The 17,181-nt window shown below is 45.8% G+C and overlaps 1 protein-coding gene across 2 annotated transcripts; it reads left to right on the top strand.

The window, feature by feature from the left end:
* Window positions 1-1,644: 1,644 nt before the first annotated feature.
* Mettl13 (methyltransferase 13, eEF1A N-terminus and K55) lies at window positions 1,645-16,127 on the top strand. 2 transcript variants are annotated; one of them, XM_057769911.1, is made up of 8 exons: window positions 1,645-2,020; window positions 4,081-4,840; window positions 6,271-6,470; window positions 7,633-7,828; window positions 10,571-10,738; window positions 11,686-11,901; window positions 13,571-13,702; window positions 15,352-16,127. In XM_057769911.1, exons 1-8 carry the CDS (start codon window positions 1,868-1,870, stop codon window positions 15,624-15,626), a joined length of 2,100 nt encoding a protein of 699 aa, XP_057625894.1. In that variant the 5' UTR covers window positions 1,645-1,867; the 3' UTR covers window positions 15,627-16,127. The 2 variants fall into 2 exon arrangements, with proteins under 2 accessions (XP_057625894.1, XP_057625895.1); XM_057769912.1 differs by having other exon boundaries at window positions 1,647-2,020; window positions 4,081-4,380; window positions 6,279-6,470.
* Window positions 16,128-17,181: the final 1,054 nt, after the last annotated feature.

The following is a 17,181-nucleotide window of genomic DNA, read 5'->3' on the forward strand; positions in this document are numbered from 1 at the left end:
TGCCCAGCATAGATGGCCAACACAAAACAAACTCAAGGGTATTTTTGTAGACTTCTTTTTTTAAATCTCATATTGCTTGGTTTGGACTTTTTTTTTTTTTTTTTTTTTGCCTTATAGGTCTTTTGCCTGTATATTATGATTTTCAATTTTGTGTTTTGACGGGACATTTGTGTGTGTATGTTTTTTCTGTTGTTGTTTTTTAATTTCTTTCTTTCTTTTTTTGATTCTGGGTACTATTGCTTGTTGGCTTGCTAAAGGGTGGGAGTATCATGGGGAAGATTTGGAAGGAGTTGGGGGAGGAGAATCATGATCAGAATATATCAGATGAAAAAATTTTCAATTAAAGTCCAGTGGATGATTATGAAATGCTTGAAGATTACTTTAAACATTATGTCTACTCTAAGTGTTCAGTGTCTGTGCTAGTACTATGTGTGTAGACTGTGAACAAGAAATACTGGAAAGCTGTGTCCTCAAAGACTCATTGATTGCAGCTTCAATGTGAAGAAGTTGAAAAGTGCCTCCTTAATAGCTATTTAGTGTCTTCTGTGCATGACTTCACATCTTTGGTGACCATTATGTAAGGCCTCTGGGAAGTAGGAACAGATAATCTAGTTTGTCCTGCTTGTTTTTAAATATCTCACAATATACCCATCAAGTATTTGGAAGTGTGTTATTTTACTACTTTGTGTTGTTACTATAAAAAGGCCATGAAACTGCCACCTCATGGGAATATGGTATTTGAGGAACCTATGGACCATGATCACTCGTATTTGCATCCAGAATAAACCACCTCTCTTGCTCCTTTATCTTGAGAGCTGTTTCTTCCATCGTCCTTTCAAAACAGTCCCTCACCAGGAACCTCCTTGGAATATTTTCATAAAACGAGCATCTGGAAGGATGGCATGCTCATCGGACATATAAAATATGCCTTTACAACTGATATCAGAAGGACAATTGAAGGAAGCCCCTAACAAAACGAATCTTCAGTTTGGCTACTGTGTTTTGAGGGGTGGGGAAAGGGGAACAGGAGGCGCCTCTGTATTATCGGTTGCTAGTCTTTCCTCCTGAAATTTTACGTTGTTACAGTGTTGATGGCGAAGCCCTGTATTCTGGGGCAGAGAAAGTAGTCATTGCCTTCTGAACTAACCAAGAACGGTGGCAAATAGATCCGGGAACGGTGGCAAATAGATCCGGGGAGAGGAGATGCAGAAGGGAACAGCGCTGGGCTGTGCAGGACTAAGACGACAGAAAGTCACGTGCAGCCCAGAGCTTACGTCCTCTCGGAACAAGAGTGCCTCCTGCTCCTGATCCAGACACAGTTCTACTAATTGAGCTCCCAGTGCCCGCGCGCCCTCAGCTGGCGATGGAGTGCCATCTCCCAGAGGCCGCTGTGGCGGTGCGCGCAGCCGCACCCTGCAGTAGGCCTCTTCCGCCCGGACTCTGGCAGGAAGTCCCGCCCACTCGAGTCGCCTTGGGTAAAGCGCATGGCGCCTACGAGCAACCAATGAAGTGCCAGAAATGAGACTCAATGGCCAATGAGGTGCGGTCTGGTATGGGCGCCAGACCAATCCCGAGGCATCTTACCCGGATGTGGTTGCTGGGTTCTGAGAGCAGCAGCCGGAGTGTGGGGCTTGTTGCACGTGGGGCGCGAACTGAGGGTGCAGAGAAGGGGGCGGCGCGTGGGGAACCCGGCGGCGCGCGCGTGCGTGTGTCGCGTAGGAGTGTTCGGTTGGGTTTTGAGTGTGGAACGATTCGATGCCGTCTGTAATGGCTGAGATTCCCGCGGCTGCATCTCGGGGCTTCCTGGGGTGAGTCCCCTTCATGATCTGTCACCAGTAGTCTCGGAGACGCACCTCGCCGTGGGAACATGAATCTCTTACCTAAAAGCTCCAAGGAGTTTGGCTCTGTTGACTATTGGGAGAAGTTCTTCCAACAGCGAGGGAAGAAATCTTTCGAATGGTATGGAACCTACCTGGAACTCTGTGAAGTGCTGCACAAATACATCAAGCCCAGGGAAAAGGTACGACGTGCGACCAGGAATTCTTCTGTGGGGACTGAAGATAGCAGTCCTAAACTTAGGAGACAGGCAGGCGTGGGTACCCTGCTCGGATCCACAATTCAGGAGTCCGTGCAGCATTTTGGCCAAATGACAACTTTAAAATAGCCATTTAAACCTTTCAGTTAAAAGCTGATCTTTGAGCCGGGTAAGGTGGCGCCTGCCCTTAATCCCAGCAGAGGCAGGCGGGTCTTGTGAGTTCAAGGCCAGCCTGGTCTACTAAGTAGAGAAACTTTTCTGTCTTCACCGTATTTGGAATGGTGACTTCGTCAGTAGTCTAAAGGGGTGTTGTGTCGCTGTGCCCAAGTGTGGCATAGGCAGCACCGTCTGGCTTTGTTGATAGGTATGTTTATTCAGTCATTGCTGGGTGCTTATCAGGTTTCAGACGTTGTACCCGACACTCAAGCCACGGGAGCAGTGATGTAAACTGCACACACTCACACAGCGCAACGTTCCAAGTTTAGTAGTAGCCGTGGAAGAGGTGGGGTTGTATTGGCGGCAGGGAAGAAAATGTACCATCTGGCACGTGCAGTTTTTTTATTCTTTGCAAATTCAGGGGCACTTGTTTTTACAGGTGAATGTTGAAAGTCACACATATAGTAGGTTGTCAAATGGAGATTTTAAAAACAGGTCTGTCTGACGCCAGAGCTTAGTCACGTCTCACCGAAAGATGCTTTTCCCTCCAGAGATGGTGACACCAGAATTTTGAAAGATGAATGGGAGATTGTGCTGCAGAGAGAGACAGTAACTTCGGCTTTTACGTTTGGCTTCAGAAAACTAGCTAAATATCCTGAGATGGAATCTGTGACGGGAGCAGATTTGGAAATCTCATAAACCGGAGTTTATTGTCCAGGGACACGGAAAGCATGAGCGCATGGAAATAGTTATGTCAGGCACCATTTTTAACCTTAAATCAATATTGCAACTGGCGTGTTTGGATTTTACAACTTCCTACAGACTTTAAAAAAAGATTTACTTATTTATTTGACGATGCATATGTGTGTTTGCCTGCATGAGTTTATATACATCATGTGAATACAGGAGCCATGAAGGCCAGAAGGGGGCTATCCAAGTTCCTGGAACAGGCAGTGTGAGCAGTTGTGAGCTGTGCCATATGGGTGCAGAGAACTGAACTTGGGTGTTCAGTAACAACTGTAGGTGCTCTTACCTACTGAGAGTTCTTTCCAGCCACACATTCAGTTTTTTTTTTTAAATTTATTTATTATGTATACAGTGGTTTGCCTGGGTGTATTCTTGTACATCAGAAGAGGGCACCAGATCTCATTGCAGATGGGTTGTGAGCCACCATGTGGTTGCTGGGAATTGAACTCAGGACCTCTGGAAGAGTAGTCAGTGCTCTTAACCTCTGAGCCGTCTCTCCAGCCCCACATTCAGTTTTGAATAGCACACACCACAAAACCTATTCTCACATGACCTTTCTTGTGACAAAATACTGTTTTGATTAGTGAATTCCTCCCAGATGTGTCTAGCTTTTGACATCGTAATGCAAGGTTCTCATCTCCAAGGCTCACACTTGAGAACCATGCAATCAAGTGGCAAAGTGAAATAATTGCAAAAAATATGTGTTTTAAGAATGCTTACGATGGCCGGGCGATGGTGGCGCATGCCTTTAATCCCAGCACTCGGGAGGCAGAGGCAGGCGGATCTCTGTGAGTTCGAGACCAGCCTGGTCTACAGAGCTAGTTCCAGGACAGGCTCCAAAGCCACAGAGAAACCCTGTCTCGAAAAACCAAAAAAAAAAAAAAAAAAAAAAAAGAATGCTTACGATTTGTTTTGAACTGTAGTCATAGCTGCACTGGGTCCAGGGTTGCACATACCTGTATTGGTAGTTCCAAGATGGCATCCAGAGTTAGTTGTAGCCTTGCTTTCTCCTTACTGTGGTTGCTCTGTCTTTTGAGAATACAAAGTAGGCAAGGTGAGAGATTTTCCTCTTTGAAGTGTCAAAGAGCATGCCTTGGCCTTGGTCCCTTCTATTTTGTTCATGATTTCTGTTTTTTCTCTAGCTGCTTGTGATTGGCTGTGGCAACTCAGAGCTCAGTGAGCAACTGTATGATGTGGGCTATCAAGATATCGTGAATATCGACATCAGTGAGGTGGTTATCAAGCAGATGAAGGATCGCAATGCCAGCCGACGCCCCCACATGAGCTTCTTGAAGATGGACATGACACAGATGGAGTTTCCTGACGCCACATTTCAGGTGGTGTTGGACAAGGGCACGCTGGATGCTGTCCTGACAGACGAGGAGGAGAAGACCTTGCAGCGGGTGGACAGGATGCTGGCTGAGGTTGGCCGGGTCCTGCAGGTGGGCGGTCGCTACCTCTGCATCTCCCTGGCGCAGGCTCACATCCTGAAGAAAGCAGTGGGTCACTTCTCTCGGGAGGGGTGGATGGTGAGGGTACACCAAGTGGCCAGCAGCCAGGACCAGGTGTCTGAAGCAGAGCCTCGGTTCTCCCTGCCTGTTTTTGCCTTCGTCATGACCAAGTTCAGGCCAGTCCCTGGCTCTGCCCTTCAGATCTTTGAGCTGTGTACTCAGGAGCAGGGCAAGCCTGTGCGGCTGGAGAGTGCCGATGGACTGGCTGAGGCCGTGCGGGAGCGGCAGCACTATGCTTGGCTGTGTAGTCAGCTGCGCCGCAAGGCTGGGCTGGGGAGTGTGTCTCTGGACTTGTGCAGTGGGGACACTGGGGAGCCACGCTACACCCTCCACGTGGTGGACAACCCCACTGTGAAACCATCGCGGGACAGTCATTTTGCCATTTTTATCAGTGAGTTGGGATTGCTCCACGTCTTTCCCTGGAAGGGCTGGCTTACAGGGCCGGGGCTGGGCTTGGGTCCTGGTGATTGGGTATATCATGGCTGTTTTTATCTGAAGGTGGAATTAGCCAAGGCATGATGAAAAGGGAGTAATAGCTCTCCAGCAGCCTTCTTAGACTTGAGTTTATTCTTTTCATAGTCCAAAATAAAGGCTTGATGAAGTTTGAAAATGGACATGGTAGGCAGGACACAGTGAGTGTAAATTTAGACCCATTGCACATTGTATAGAAATTTTAGTTACTCAGAGTTTGCATTGATGGAGGCGAGGCTGGGCTGGTTGGTGCCAGCTGTGAGATCTAGCTCGGGTTCTGTCTAGCCTGTGTACTGTCATCCAGAAGGAGAGCCACTGCAGACTTAACTAAAGGAGGCAGTGCAAGGTAGGAGCTAGAGGAGTAAGCTGTGCAGCAGACTCTTTGGATTCCAGCTCCGGTTTAGGTACCTACTGGTGAGGAGACCCTGAAAATGTTACTTTTCCCAGGTGCTTTATTTTCCTCAGATAACTTGTAAGCAGAATGGAATGTAACCGTCTGTGTGGTTGGGAAGTGTAAGCTCTTAGGAATGATGCTTGCCACGTGACACATGAAGGTGTGGAAAGCAGGGAGGGTACCAGAAGGATGGAGGGATGAGGAGAGTTGGAGAAGTGAGGAAACCGTGGGCATGTGTTGGAAATCTGGTTTCTCAAGAACCAAGCCATCTTTCCATGTATTTCAGAATCTTTACTGGCTACCTATGGGAATGAATGGTGGAGTGGCCAGGAGGGGATGGCGATGGGCCAGACTGTCTGGGGCTGAGTCCGAGCTTTGCGTTCACTAGCCATATGAACCTAGACAAACAGTTTAAGTTCTATGTTCTCTTTCCTCATTTGTGAAAATGGAAATAATGCCATGTTCACCTTGCGCCATTGTTATTGTGAGAATTATATTATTTGTATTTTTTTAAATTATTTATTTTATGCATGAGTGCTATCTGCATGCACATCTTTAGGCCAGAAGAGGGCATCACATCCCACTAGAGATGGTTGTGAGCCACAATGTAGTTGCTGGGAATTGAACTCAGGAGCTCTGGAAGATCAGCCAGTACTCTTAACCACTAAACCCTCTCTCCAGCCCCTGTTATTTGTATTTTTAAACAGCTTAGAATCAGGCCTGCATGGCTAAAACAGCATTTTCTTTCTATCTACCTGTCTCCCCCAACCCCCAAGACTTGTATCGTGTATCACCCTTAGTCTTGCTTCAGGTTTGATGGGCTGCTCTGCTTTTGGGAATTGATAATGTCTCAGTGGGGTCACAGGAAGGAAGCTGTTCAGAGCAGTGACTGGCTTTGCCATGTGGACTTTGAACATTTGCCCCGTCCTCCCTGTAACCAATTTTGTCTATTCCAGTACCCCAGGGCCGAGAGACCGAGTGGCTCTTTGGCATGGACGAGGGCCGAAAGCAGCTGGCAGCCAGCGCAGGCTTCAGGAGGTTGGTCACAGTGGCTCTTCATCGCGGCCAGCGGTATGATGGCATGGAAAGCATTCAAGCAGAGCTGTCAACCAGAGTCATGGAGCTGGCCCCAGCGGGGATGCCTCCCCAGCAGCAGGTACCAGACTTTGGCAGCAGCTCTTGCTGGTTCCTGGAGTTCTGTCAGCAGCTAGGAAGGCAAAAGGAGCCCTCCAAAGGCCAGGACCAGGGAGGAGAACACATGAGAACAAAGTATAATGTCAAATGCATAGAGAGGCCATGATGAAACTCATTACTTTGTATGCTAACTTTAAAAAATTGATTAAGGGACTGGAGATATTGCTCTGTGGTTAAAGAGCACTGGCTGCTCTTCTAGGGGACCCAGGTTCAGTTCCCAGCAACCACATGGCAGCTCACACCTGTCTGTAGCTTTAGTTCCAGGAGATCCTGCACCCTCAAACAGACATACATGTAGGCAACACCACAATGCGTATAAAATAATAATAAATTAAAATTATATTTTAAAAAAATTGAAGAAGAAAGTTAGGACTAGAATCTGACCATTGTTTGGAGAGCCATAGTCAGGTGAGAGTTAAATGTTCCCAGCAGAGAGAGAGAGAGAGGTGAATCCATCTAGGGGCTGAGGTTGTAGATCAGTGTTGTGCCTGTTGTGCAAAAGGCCCTGGGTTTAATTCTTCAAACACACACACACACACACACACACACACACACGCACACGCACACGCACACAGAGCAAAGAAAGCCATATTACTATAGCATCTGTGTCTGGGTTGGAGGCCTATGTTTTTTTGTTTTTTTTCACATTCTTAAAAAAAGATTTATTAATGTATTTTATGTATGTTTTCTTTTTCTCTCTGTGTGCGTGTCTGCACACCAGAAAAGAGCATCCAGTCTCATGGGAGTATCATTATAGAGTTTCTGTTTATTTTTATCGTATGCGCATTGGTGTTTGGCCTGCATGTGTGCCTGTGTGAAGTGTCCGATACTGTAGAACTGGAGTAGCAGACAGTTGTAAGCTGTCATGTGGGTGCTATGAATTGAACCTGGGTCCTCTGGAAGAGGAGCCAGTGCTCTTAACTGCTGAGCCAGCTCTCCAGCCCCTCATTGAGTTTCTAAAGTGGGTCTGGTCTCTCAAGGCCCATAGATCACTGGTTTAGAAAGGAGCTGTTGTTGTCCTTGGCGTGGGGCAAGTTCTTACGCTCAACTAAAAGTGCAGTGTGTAGTGACACATACTTCTTAACTGAGATGATGTTTTTGCCTCAATCTGTCTGCTCCTACAGGTTCCCTTCCTGTCTGTGGGTGGGGACATTGGAGTCCGGACTGTTCAGCACCAAGACCACAGTGCCCTGAGTGGTGACTATGTTATTGAGGATGTGCAAGGGGAAGATAGGTGGTATTTTCGGCGGCTCATCTTCCTCAGCAACAGGAACGTGGTGCAGTCGGAAGCCAGACTGCTGAAGGAGGTGTCTCACCGAGGTGAGGCATCCCAGATGTGGTTATGGGATCGGGTCTGGATAGACTCAATTAGTCCTTAAAAAGAACTAAGCGAGGGGGCTGGAGAGATGGCTCAGCGGTTAAGAGCATTGCCTGTTCTTCCAAAGGTCCTGAGTTCAATTCCCAGCAACCACATGGTGGCTCACAACCATCTGTAATGAGGTCTGATGCCCTCTTCTGGCCTGTAGGCATACACACAGAACATTGTATACATAATAAATAAATATTAAAAAAAAAAAAAAAAAAAAAAAAAAAGAACTAAGCGAAAGCTTGGCCGAGATGGAGGACAGAGCTAGATCTTTGTAATGGGAAGTGCGGGGCTCTTTGGGTTCTCCTTTCCCACCATCTGGGCAGGGTCCTAGTGGAGATAAGGGAGTGCCTTGAACAAATCCTATCTCTGCATGATAAGGAGTAGGGGTAGTGAAGCTGAATAAGCCTGATAATGGCTTAGTGCCTCAGTTTAAAGGGACTCTGTTTTATCAGCTGATTATATATATATAAAATATATCCCTTTGTGCCCCTCTGAGCCCTGCTCCGTTGTGTGCCCTGCAATTGCCTGCTTCAGAGAGACTTAGGTTGATGCCTCAGCTGCCATCGAGTCTCGGACTGTTGGGTGGGATTGCGTGCAATGAAGAAAATGGTTTATGAGCTTTCATTCTGGTGTGTGAGCCCCTAACTGTAGATGGATACAGAGCACATGGAATACGGTCGGTGTGACTGATTGTTTTAGAAATTGATTTTTACTTATTTTGTATTTTATGTTCGGATAGTCTCGGTCTTTAGGTTGTTCTTGAACCGTCAGCAATCCTCTGCCTCAGTCTCCTAAGCGGGGATTATAGGCATAAGTCACCACACTGGTTTGAATTTTAATTAATTTATATTTCAGTTAATGTGGCCACAGCTGTCTGATGTTTACAGTGTTGGTCAGTGAGATCCAGATCTCTCTTAGGTTCCCTCATTTTCTTTTTTTTGAGTAAAACAAATTGTGTGTGTGTGTAGGCCCCGAGAGAGAGAGCGTTAGATCTTTTGGAGTTAGAGTTACAGGCAACCATGAGCTGTGGTGTGGGTGCTGGGACCTGAACTCTGTTCCTCTGTGAGAGCAGCCACTCCTAAGTATGCCTAAGATGTTCCGTGAGATCTCCCTGAGGAGATTTGACCTCCCCCTGCGTCTTGTCTGTCTATGTTTGTATCTGTAACTGATTTAAAATCATACATGTAGTGTGAAAACTGAGGCTGGACTTGTCAGACCTAGCACTCAGAAGGCAACATCATCTCAGACCAACTTGGCCTCCAAAGCCGTTTCAGGCCAGACAGAATGAGACTAGTCTAAAAAATAGTCGCTTTAGATAAAAAAGTTAATGTTTCTGTCCTCCGCCTCTCCAGTAGAACGCCCCTGTGATCCCAGAAATCTGAAATTGGGTGTCCCGATTCCCAGTTCCTGCTCTTGTTTGAGCACGCTGTTGTCACAGCGAATCCGGAAGAAGTTGAGGGAGACGTCCACTCCTGCAGCTGCAGCTCGTCCTGTCCTGTAGGCTCAGGATGATTTTCTTTGGGGCATTCTCCATGCATGTGGGCTCCCACCCTCTTATCTGGCAATTCAGGCTGCAGCTTCCTTAATCTCATCCCACACCTCAGTCAAATGGCTGAAAAGAACAAAATGTTCTTTCCAGTTTGAGTTTCAGGTTTTTCCACATTGTCAAGTTTCTTCGTTTCTTTCTTTCAAGACAGGGTTTCTCTGTATCCACGGCTGTCCCAGAACTCCCTGTAGACCAGGATGGCCTTGAACTCACAGTGACCTGCCTGCCTCTGACTCTCAAGTGCCCCACCACTGCCTGGCATTATCAAGTTTCTTGCCTTCTTGGTAAAGTTTTCTTCCCATGGGAGGAACAGTATCTATCGTGGGGGTATGGGTGATCACAAAGTAGCAATTACTCAGAAGAGACCACGTCTGAAAAGTACCCCATGGTTACGCTTCAGTTCTGATCCAGGAAGTGCAGATTTCTGTAAAAAGTCAGAGCCATCTGTTTAGGATGGCAGAGTGGGATGGTCTGTTGTAGGGTCTCTACCCCTGTGATTTCCTTAGCAGTGGGATGGTGCCCTGTACTGTCTAGGAGACATAGCAGGAAGATGGTAGACACACGGGGCACAAACAGTCCTAGCTCTGTGTCTTACCGGCCCTGCCTGTTAACCATGTGTACTTTACTGAATATCTGAGATGCTCAGGTTTTTCATGGGCTTAGAAATGGAAACAGCTATGAGAGGAGCTCAGAGTGAAAACCATAGTAAGCGTTGGTACAGTAAGTGATGTTGGGGACTTCGTAGTGACTTTACATTTCTGAAAAAGAAGAATGAGTCCACTTTCCTCCTGTAAAGGGTCTTACATTCTCAGAGGGGAGGGCTCGAGGCCCGTTAGTTAAGATTTCCAGGTTTTGAATGTGCTTTTGCTTTATACCTTTTCTGATCCTCTGGTATTCAGCAGTATATGGTGAGTGTTAAGCCAGCCATGTCTTTGTAGGGAGGGTCTGATTTGTAGAATTTGCCAATTTCTGTGGTATGAATATTCTCTCAATGGTCAGTTTGAGTCTGTCTATATAATGTCAACCAATCGGCAGCACAATTGCTTACTTAACAGTTGGTTCTTCGATCTGTTTAAAGCTGTTGCGGCACACTGCTGCCGGCATCCTTCATTTCATAGGACTTGAGTAGTATGACTCTCTCCCTTAGCCCAGAAGAAACGGAAAAAGGACAGGAAGAAACAGCGGCCTGCTGATGCTTCTGAGGACGTCCCTCCTGCCCCTGGGCAGTCCATCGATAAGAGTTACCTCTGCTGTGAACACCATAAAGCCATGATCGCTGGCCTTGCCCTGCTGAGAAACCCAGAGCAGCTCTTAGGTAAGAGATAGCACTGCCTTCCACAGTCAGAGCCCAGAAGCCCACAGAGCTGAGCACATTGCCGTGTAGCTTAGGCAGTTACTACAGATTGACAGATACACATGGGTTCCTGTCCTCCCTCATCTGGACTATGGTCTCCATTAGTGAGTTGAGGTAACTTGCCTCAAACAGCCTGCCATCTTGAAATAGCTGCCTGTGTTGGGGTGTAACTTTGCTTTCTTCTGTTTATTTTACCTTAAAATTAAGGTATAATAAGATATATTCAGCAAGGAATGTGAAGCACACAGATTTTGAGTTAACCATAGAATTTTAAGTTATTTATAACTTTCCACATGTGTATATAGTGTTAACTGGATGGTGTTTTTGACATCTCCAGTGCCTCTTGGTGATATGTGGCTTTCAGTGGTGCCTTATTTGAGGACAAACTGTAATTCTTATTATAGTTAGTTAAAATAACTTTGCACTTATAGGCAGCTTCATGTGTTCACTCACAAGTGTCTTCACCTGAAGTCCCTGACTTTATTCTCCAGTTAATCTCACGGACCAGCCTTTTTTGGTGATTTGCTTGTTTGTTTTCTTCCTTCAGTAATCTTGTGGCTACTGTGGTTCTCTGCTTAGGGTTGTGCTTGTGTTGTTGGGGTGTCTGAAAAGGTGGCTAGGGCTCTGAGTTAAGAGCTGGGTGAGGGGTGTTGTGTTTATGCTGCTTTGTGCCTCTATTTCCGAGGATGGGAATCTATCCAGTAACTCTTAAGAGACTCTTGGTAGCATGGCAGCCAGTTACATTGCAGTTTGTAAGGGACTGTAAATTTGGGCATGGTTCATTTCCTGGATCTAGCCAAAATGACGTCAAGGCTGAAAGAGCAAATATCTTGACGTCTCAATTTCTAGGTCCTTAGATGTTTATTACTGGGCAGAACAACCATTACTGACATTCTCTCTTCTTACAGAGACTCCGCTGGCATTATTGGTGGTGGGTCTAGGAGGAGGTAGCCTCCCCCTCTTCGTTCATGATCACTTCCCAAAGTCTCATGTGGATGCCGTTGAGATTGACCCCTCCATGTTGGAAGTGGCCACCCGGTGGTTTGGCTTCTCCCAGAGTGACCGGATGAAGGTTCACATTGCAGATGGCCTGGCCTACATTACCAGCCTGGCAGGAGGAGAAGGTACTGCTGGCGGGGGGGGAGGAGGGTCTTTAGAGGAGTGTTAGTTATGGAACGTTAGTCTAAGGTTGCTAGACCTGCAGGGGTCTCTAGAGTTCCCTCTTGGAGGGGCTATCCACATCCTGTCAGTCTTCCCCCGTGTGTTCATTTGGTTATGGACTAAGTTTTGCTGGGGTGTAGCAACCAATAAAAGAGATCAGTGAGCCCCTCTTCTGACCTTGTAACCTTGCCTCTTCCTACCTCTCCAAGGAAGCTGGAGTCTGCAGCTGGTGAGCAAAGGGAAGAAAAGATAGGGCCTATGTTGACCTTTTTTTTTTTTTTTTAAAATAAATCATTCATCTGTAGGTAAAGCCAGAAATAGAGTAAAACTACATTCGCACAAGTTAGTGACTTCCAACCTCAGGGACATTTGACAAGGTCAGCAAAGATGGTTTTGGTTGTCACAAATTGGAGGGAACATTAGTGTCATCAGTGACAGAAAGTCTATCCAAAATGTCAGCAGTGTGAGGCTGAGAAACGCTATTGCAGGATTTCCTTCACTTTGTACCTTAGATATAGAATGAGGTGCACGTTACTTTTCTGTAAAACAGCAGATTCAACAGGTCTGTTCCTTCCTTAGCTTCATAGGATCCCAGTGTGGCTGGTTAATGTTAATGTATGCTTGGTCAGTTGTAACTAGAGGTTTCTCTCCCACCCACCAGTCTGTGAATAACCACTCTGAGGTTTAATAATAATTACAAACTATTTGGCCTATTAACTCAAACTTATTATTAACTAGCTCTTACAACTAAACCATTTCTATTCATCTTTTTTTTTTTTTTTTTGATTTTCGAGACAGGGTTTCTCCGTAGCTCTTTTGGTTCCTGTCCTGGAACTAGCTCTTCTAGACCAGTCTGGCCTCGAACTCACAGAGATCCGCCTGCCTCTGCCTCCCGAGTGCTGGGATTAAAGGCGTGTGCCACCGCCCGGCTTATTCATCTATGTTTTACCATGAAACTTATGGCTTGTTATCTCACATCTTGTTTCCCTGGCGACTCTCTGACTTCACTCTTCTTCTCCCTGTATCTCTGCTTAGATTTCCTGCCTGGCTCTATTCTGTCTCCATTCTGGCCAAATCAGTATCTTTATTAACTATTAATAGTAATAGAACATATTCACAGCATTCAGAAGGGTGTCCCATATCAGTCACCCTAGCCTGAATAGCTGCTTTGGCCAGTTGACTGGCTCTCAGTTTTGATTATACGTTTCGAATTGCCTAGGGAGTTGGCAGAACACACCATAGGCTTCCTTCCCACCTCCTCTCACTTCTGGCCACCACTCTGGGGTTTGAGATCATATTTTTCAAATCTGTAGAAACTTCCCAAAGTGATGCTCATTTCTTCCAGCATTAAAAACCACACACATAGCGTGTACCATTCATGCTAGAATGAGCCTGTTATGTGTGCCTCTGGAAGGTGAGGACTGTTCCTCTGTGCTGCAGGGTGGTTTGAACTTTGATGAGAAAGACTGCTCTAAACTGTGACATTTGAGTCTTTAATAGTCAAAGCCCTCATGATGTCATCCTTCAGGCTTAGTTGCCCACAGCAGGTTTTAGAGCAGGTATGTGTATAGAAATGTAAGTGATGTCATCTTATCCTGCAAAGACAAGGACTCATTGTCTCCTCTTTGGCAGCGCGACCCCACTATGATGTGATCATGTTTGATGTGGACAGTAAGGATCCGACACTGGGGATGAGTTGTCCTCCCCCAGCGTTTGTGGACCAGCTTTTCCTGCAGAAGGTCAAAAGCATCCTGTCTCGTGAAGGTAAGAAACTCTAGAGTCTGGGAAGGAAAGCGGGAAGGGTTCTTTGGAATAAATATTTGGGCTGGAGAGTTAGAGCCATTGCAGCTATTGCAGAGGACTCGGGTTAGGTTCCCAGCACTCATGTCAACTGCTTCTAATTCCTGCTGCAGGGAATCGAGGTCCTCGCTAGACTCTGGGTGCTGCTGCAGGGAATCGAGGTCCTCGCTAGACTCTGGGTGTCTGCTGCAGGGAATTGAGGCCCTCGCTAGACTTTGGGTGCTGCTGCAGGGAATTGAGGTCCTTATCTAGACTCTGGGTGCCTGCATAACAGCATGCATATTCCCCCACATCACATCACATACATAATTAAAAAATAAAAAACCAAAATGGTTCTTTTTTGGTTTTTTTGAGACAAGATTTCTCTGTGTAACTCTGGCTGTTCTGGAACTCACTCTGTAGACCAGGCTGGCCTTCAACTCCCTGCCTCTGCCTTCTGAGTGCTGGGATTAAAGGCGTGCACCACCACCACCCAGCATAAAATTATTCTTTAATAAAAATTTCATGTAAATGTGTAGTTTGATTAGTTTTCCCAAATTGACTATCTGCTTGCACCCAACACAGACTATTTCCAGCACCCTGGTAGCCACCCCTTACTGACTTCCTCTTCTAAAGGGAAAGCATTAAACTGTCTTCACAGCTTCATTTTGCCTGTTTGTTTCTTGCTGTAGATGAGTCACATATATTATATTCTTTTAAATGTCTGCTTTCTTTCACTCAGCTTGATGTCTGTGAGATCAGACTATGGTGTTGTGCTGATATTGTCCATTTTTACTGCTCTTGGTATCATGTGACTATGCTACCATTCGTTTGCCCGGCACCAGTGTTTGGAGGTGATAGAAGCAGTGTCACCAGTAATAGTCTTAGTGTGTGCTATGTATTTGGTAATTTTCTTTCTAGGTGTCTTGAATAGATCCATAGGCCTGTAACTGCTCTTGGTTTATGGAGGTGTTCAGCTTTTGTTGATCTTGCCAAATGGTTTACAATGTTATTGTAGTAGTTCACATTGAAGCAGCTTGGTGACTCTAGCTACCACTTGAATGGTTTCCAGATGCCCTGGACTTGGTGCTGTGTTACTTGATATTCATGGGAGCCCGTTTTCATATGGGGAAACTTAGGTGGAGAGACTTGCCACGCTTACACTCAGTTGGTGCTCCAGTCTTTGTCACTTGAAGCCTGCGTCCACAACCCCTAGGTATTTTCCATCTTAAAAGTCCTCTGGTGGCTGGGTTGATTGGAACCTTGATTGCCAGAAGTCAGATAATCTTGGCCTTCTCACTGGATTGTAAATACCCATGTGATGTGTGTGTCAAGAATAACATTCTTGTGGAATTGATAAATTTGTGTTTTGTGAAGGGTATTAATTACTTTTCATTAAAACATTTCTTAGGCATGGAGAATATTACAGTAACGTGTCAGCGATGGGAAGCATCAGGAAGTCAGACTAAAGCTTTCTGAGTGTCACATCTGCACAGTCTTTATGCTTTTGTGTGCTGTGTGTTCTCTGCAGGCTCTCCTGATTTCCTCCCTTCACCAGCCTCCCTGTTAGAGACTTCTGGTTCTCCTTACGCATGAATCTGTGGTCAATCTACTCTTTCCTTCCTGTTCCACAGGTATCTTTATCCTTAACCTTGTGTGTCGTGATGTGGAGTTAAAGGACTCAGTGTTGGCTGGACTCAAGGCAGCCTTCCCTCTCCTGTATGTCCGGCGAATTGAGGGCGAAGTGAATGAGATCCTGTTTTGTCAGCTGCAGCCAGAGCAGAAGCGTGCTACACCAGAGCTCCTGGAAATGGCCCAGGCTTTGGAGCGGACCCTGAGGAAGCCTGGGCAGGGTTGGGATGACACCTATGTCCTGTCAGATATGCTGAAGACTGTAAAGATAGTGTGATCAGCTTTCTTCCCAGACTGATGTGAACTTGGCTGCTGGAGTATGACACACAGGTCTTTTAGACCTCATGTTTTTCTTGGTGACATCCCTCCGACCTTTTGGGATGGGAGGCAGTCCCAGGGATGATTGCTTTGGTTTTTTTTTTTTTTTTTTTTTTTTTTTTTTAATAAGTGTGGTTGTGGACGAAGAACGGGGCTGGTCATGGTCATCTGCTTCTGGAGGCTGAGGGAAGGCCAAGGGAGAAGTTACAGTTGGGCAGTGTCCTACTGTGGATCTTCAGTGTCTTCCCAAAGGTCATATGTTGAAAGGTGACTCAGGGGCTTTGTGGAGGAGGTCAGGTCACCGGTGTGCCCTTGAAGGACTGTAGAGACACTGGCCTTTCTCTTTTGGCCACTGTCAGGTGAAGCACTCAAACTACCATATCTTCCCTCCCGTGATGCCCTGCTTCACCTCAAGCCTAAGGACAATGGGTCTGCCCACTCATGACCTAGAACCATGACTAAGCCAATAAATCTTTTTTCCTTGCAAGGAGGTTTGTTTTGAGTATTTATAGTAACTGAAAGCTAAGAGCAGTTTTCAGCTTCATTTCCTATCATGTGTACCAATGAAGACCAGCATGTTCTAGCTGCTGACCTTTCCCTGTCCCTCACCTGACTCCAGGGCACTCACTAGCTTTTGTGGAGAAGGTTTTAGCACGCAGAGTCACTTCCGATGTCCCATCTTTCCCACTATAGAATGATTTACTTTTGCATTAAGGTCAGGCAAATGAGTCTGTATGAGAATTTTTAAAAACTTTTACAATTTCACACATACATATATACAATTTCACACATATATGTACTTGTATACATGTAATGTACTTTGATTGCATTTCCCCACCCCATTATTCTCCATCATGTCCCTCTCAAACAATCCTTTTCCTAACAAAAATTGCATCTTTTTTATCTTGGTAGACCACTGCATTTAATTAGTGTTGCTTGCATGACAATAGGTGGGGGTTATTTACTTGAGCACAGTGGTTACACCACTGTAGAGTATTATTTCCACTTCCACCCCACAAACATTAGCTACATAGCACCTTGGGGAGGAGTGGGACCTTATGAGCCTTTCCCCCCCTTTAATAAGACTTCTGCCTAACTTTGGGCATAGCAGGTGCTGGGAAAGGAGAATTGTGAACCTAAGGCCATTAACAAATTGTTAAGTCTAAAGCAAATGCTGGGGGAAGAACAGGTAATCCAGAGAAGAAACACCCATGCCCCATAGGTTGCCAGAAAGGTATCCCTAGTGTGGCTAGGTCTTTACCATGAGCCAGAAATTTTAAGTGTGTATGAAGGTAAGCTTCTGTGTATTAAAGTGTTGGCCAATAAGAAACCATTTTGAAGACATTTAACCCATGTGCCAGAAAGATTATCTTCCATTTAAGAGATAGCATTTAGAAAGCAGAATGCCAGAGAGTCTGGAATAAGCCCTGCCTCCGAGCATATTACAAAGAGCAAGCTGAGAGCTTGGAGACGAAACTAAACTCTTACCTTGTTTTAACTCAAGTGTTCTAGAA

This window comes from Chionomys nivalis, chromosome 5 (genome assembly GCF_950005125.1).
Source record: "Chionomys nivalis chromosome 5, mChiNiv1.1, whole genome shotgun sequence".
NCBI classification, from domain to species: domain Eukaryota; kingdom Metazoa; phylum Chordata; class Mammalia; order Rodentia; family Cricetidae; genus Chionomys; species Chionomys nivalis.

Excerpts from the sequence above, each read along its gene's own strand:
- Mettl13 (XM_057769911.1), top strand. The coding sequence starts at position 1,868 with ATGAATCTCTTACCTAAAAGCTCCAAGGAGTTTGGCTCTGTTGACTAT. Across the intron at positions 6,471-7,632 it reads GGATGCCTCCCCAGCAGCAG|GTTCCCTTCCTGTCTGTGGG; the intron begins GTACCAGACTTT and ends CTGCTCCTACAG. Across the intron at positions 11,902-13,570 it reads CAGCCTGGCAGGAGGAGAAG|CGCGACCCCACTATGATGTG; the intron begins GTACTGCTGGCG and ends CCTCTTTGGCAG.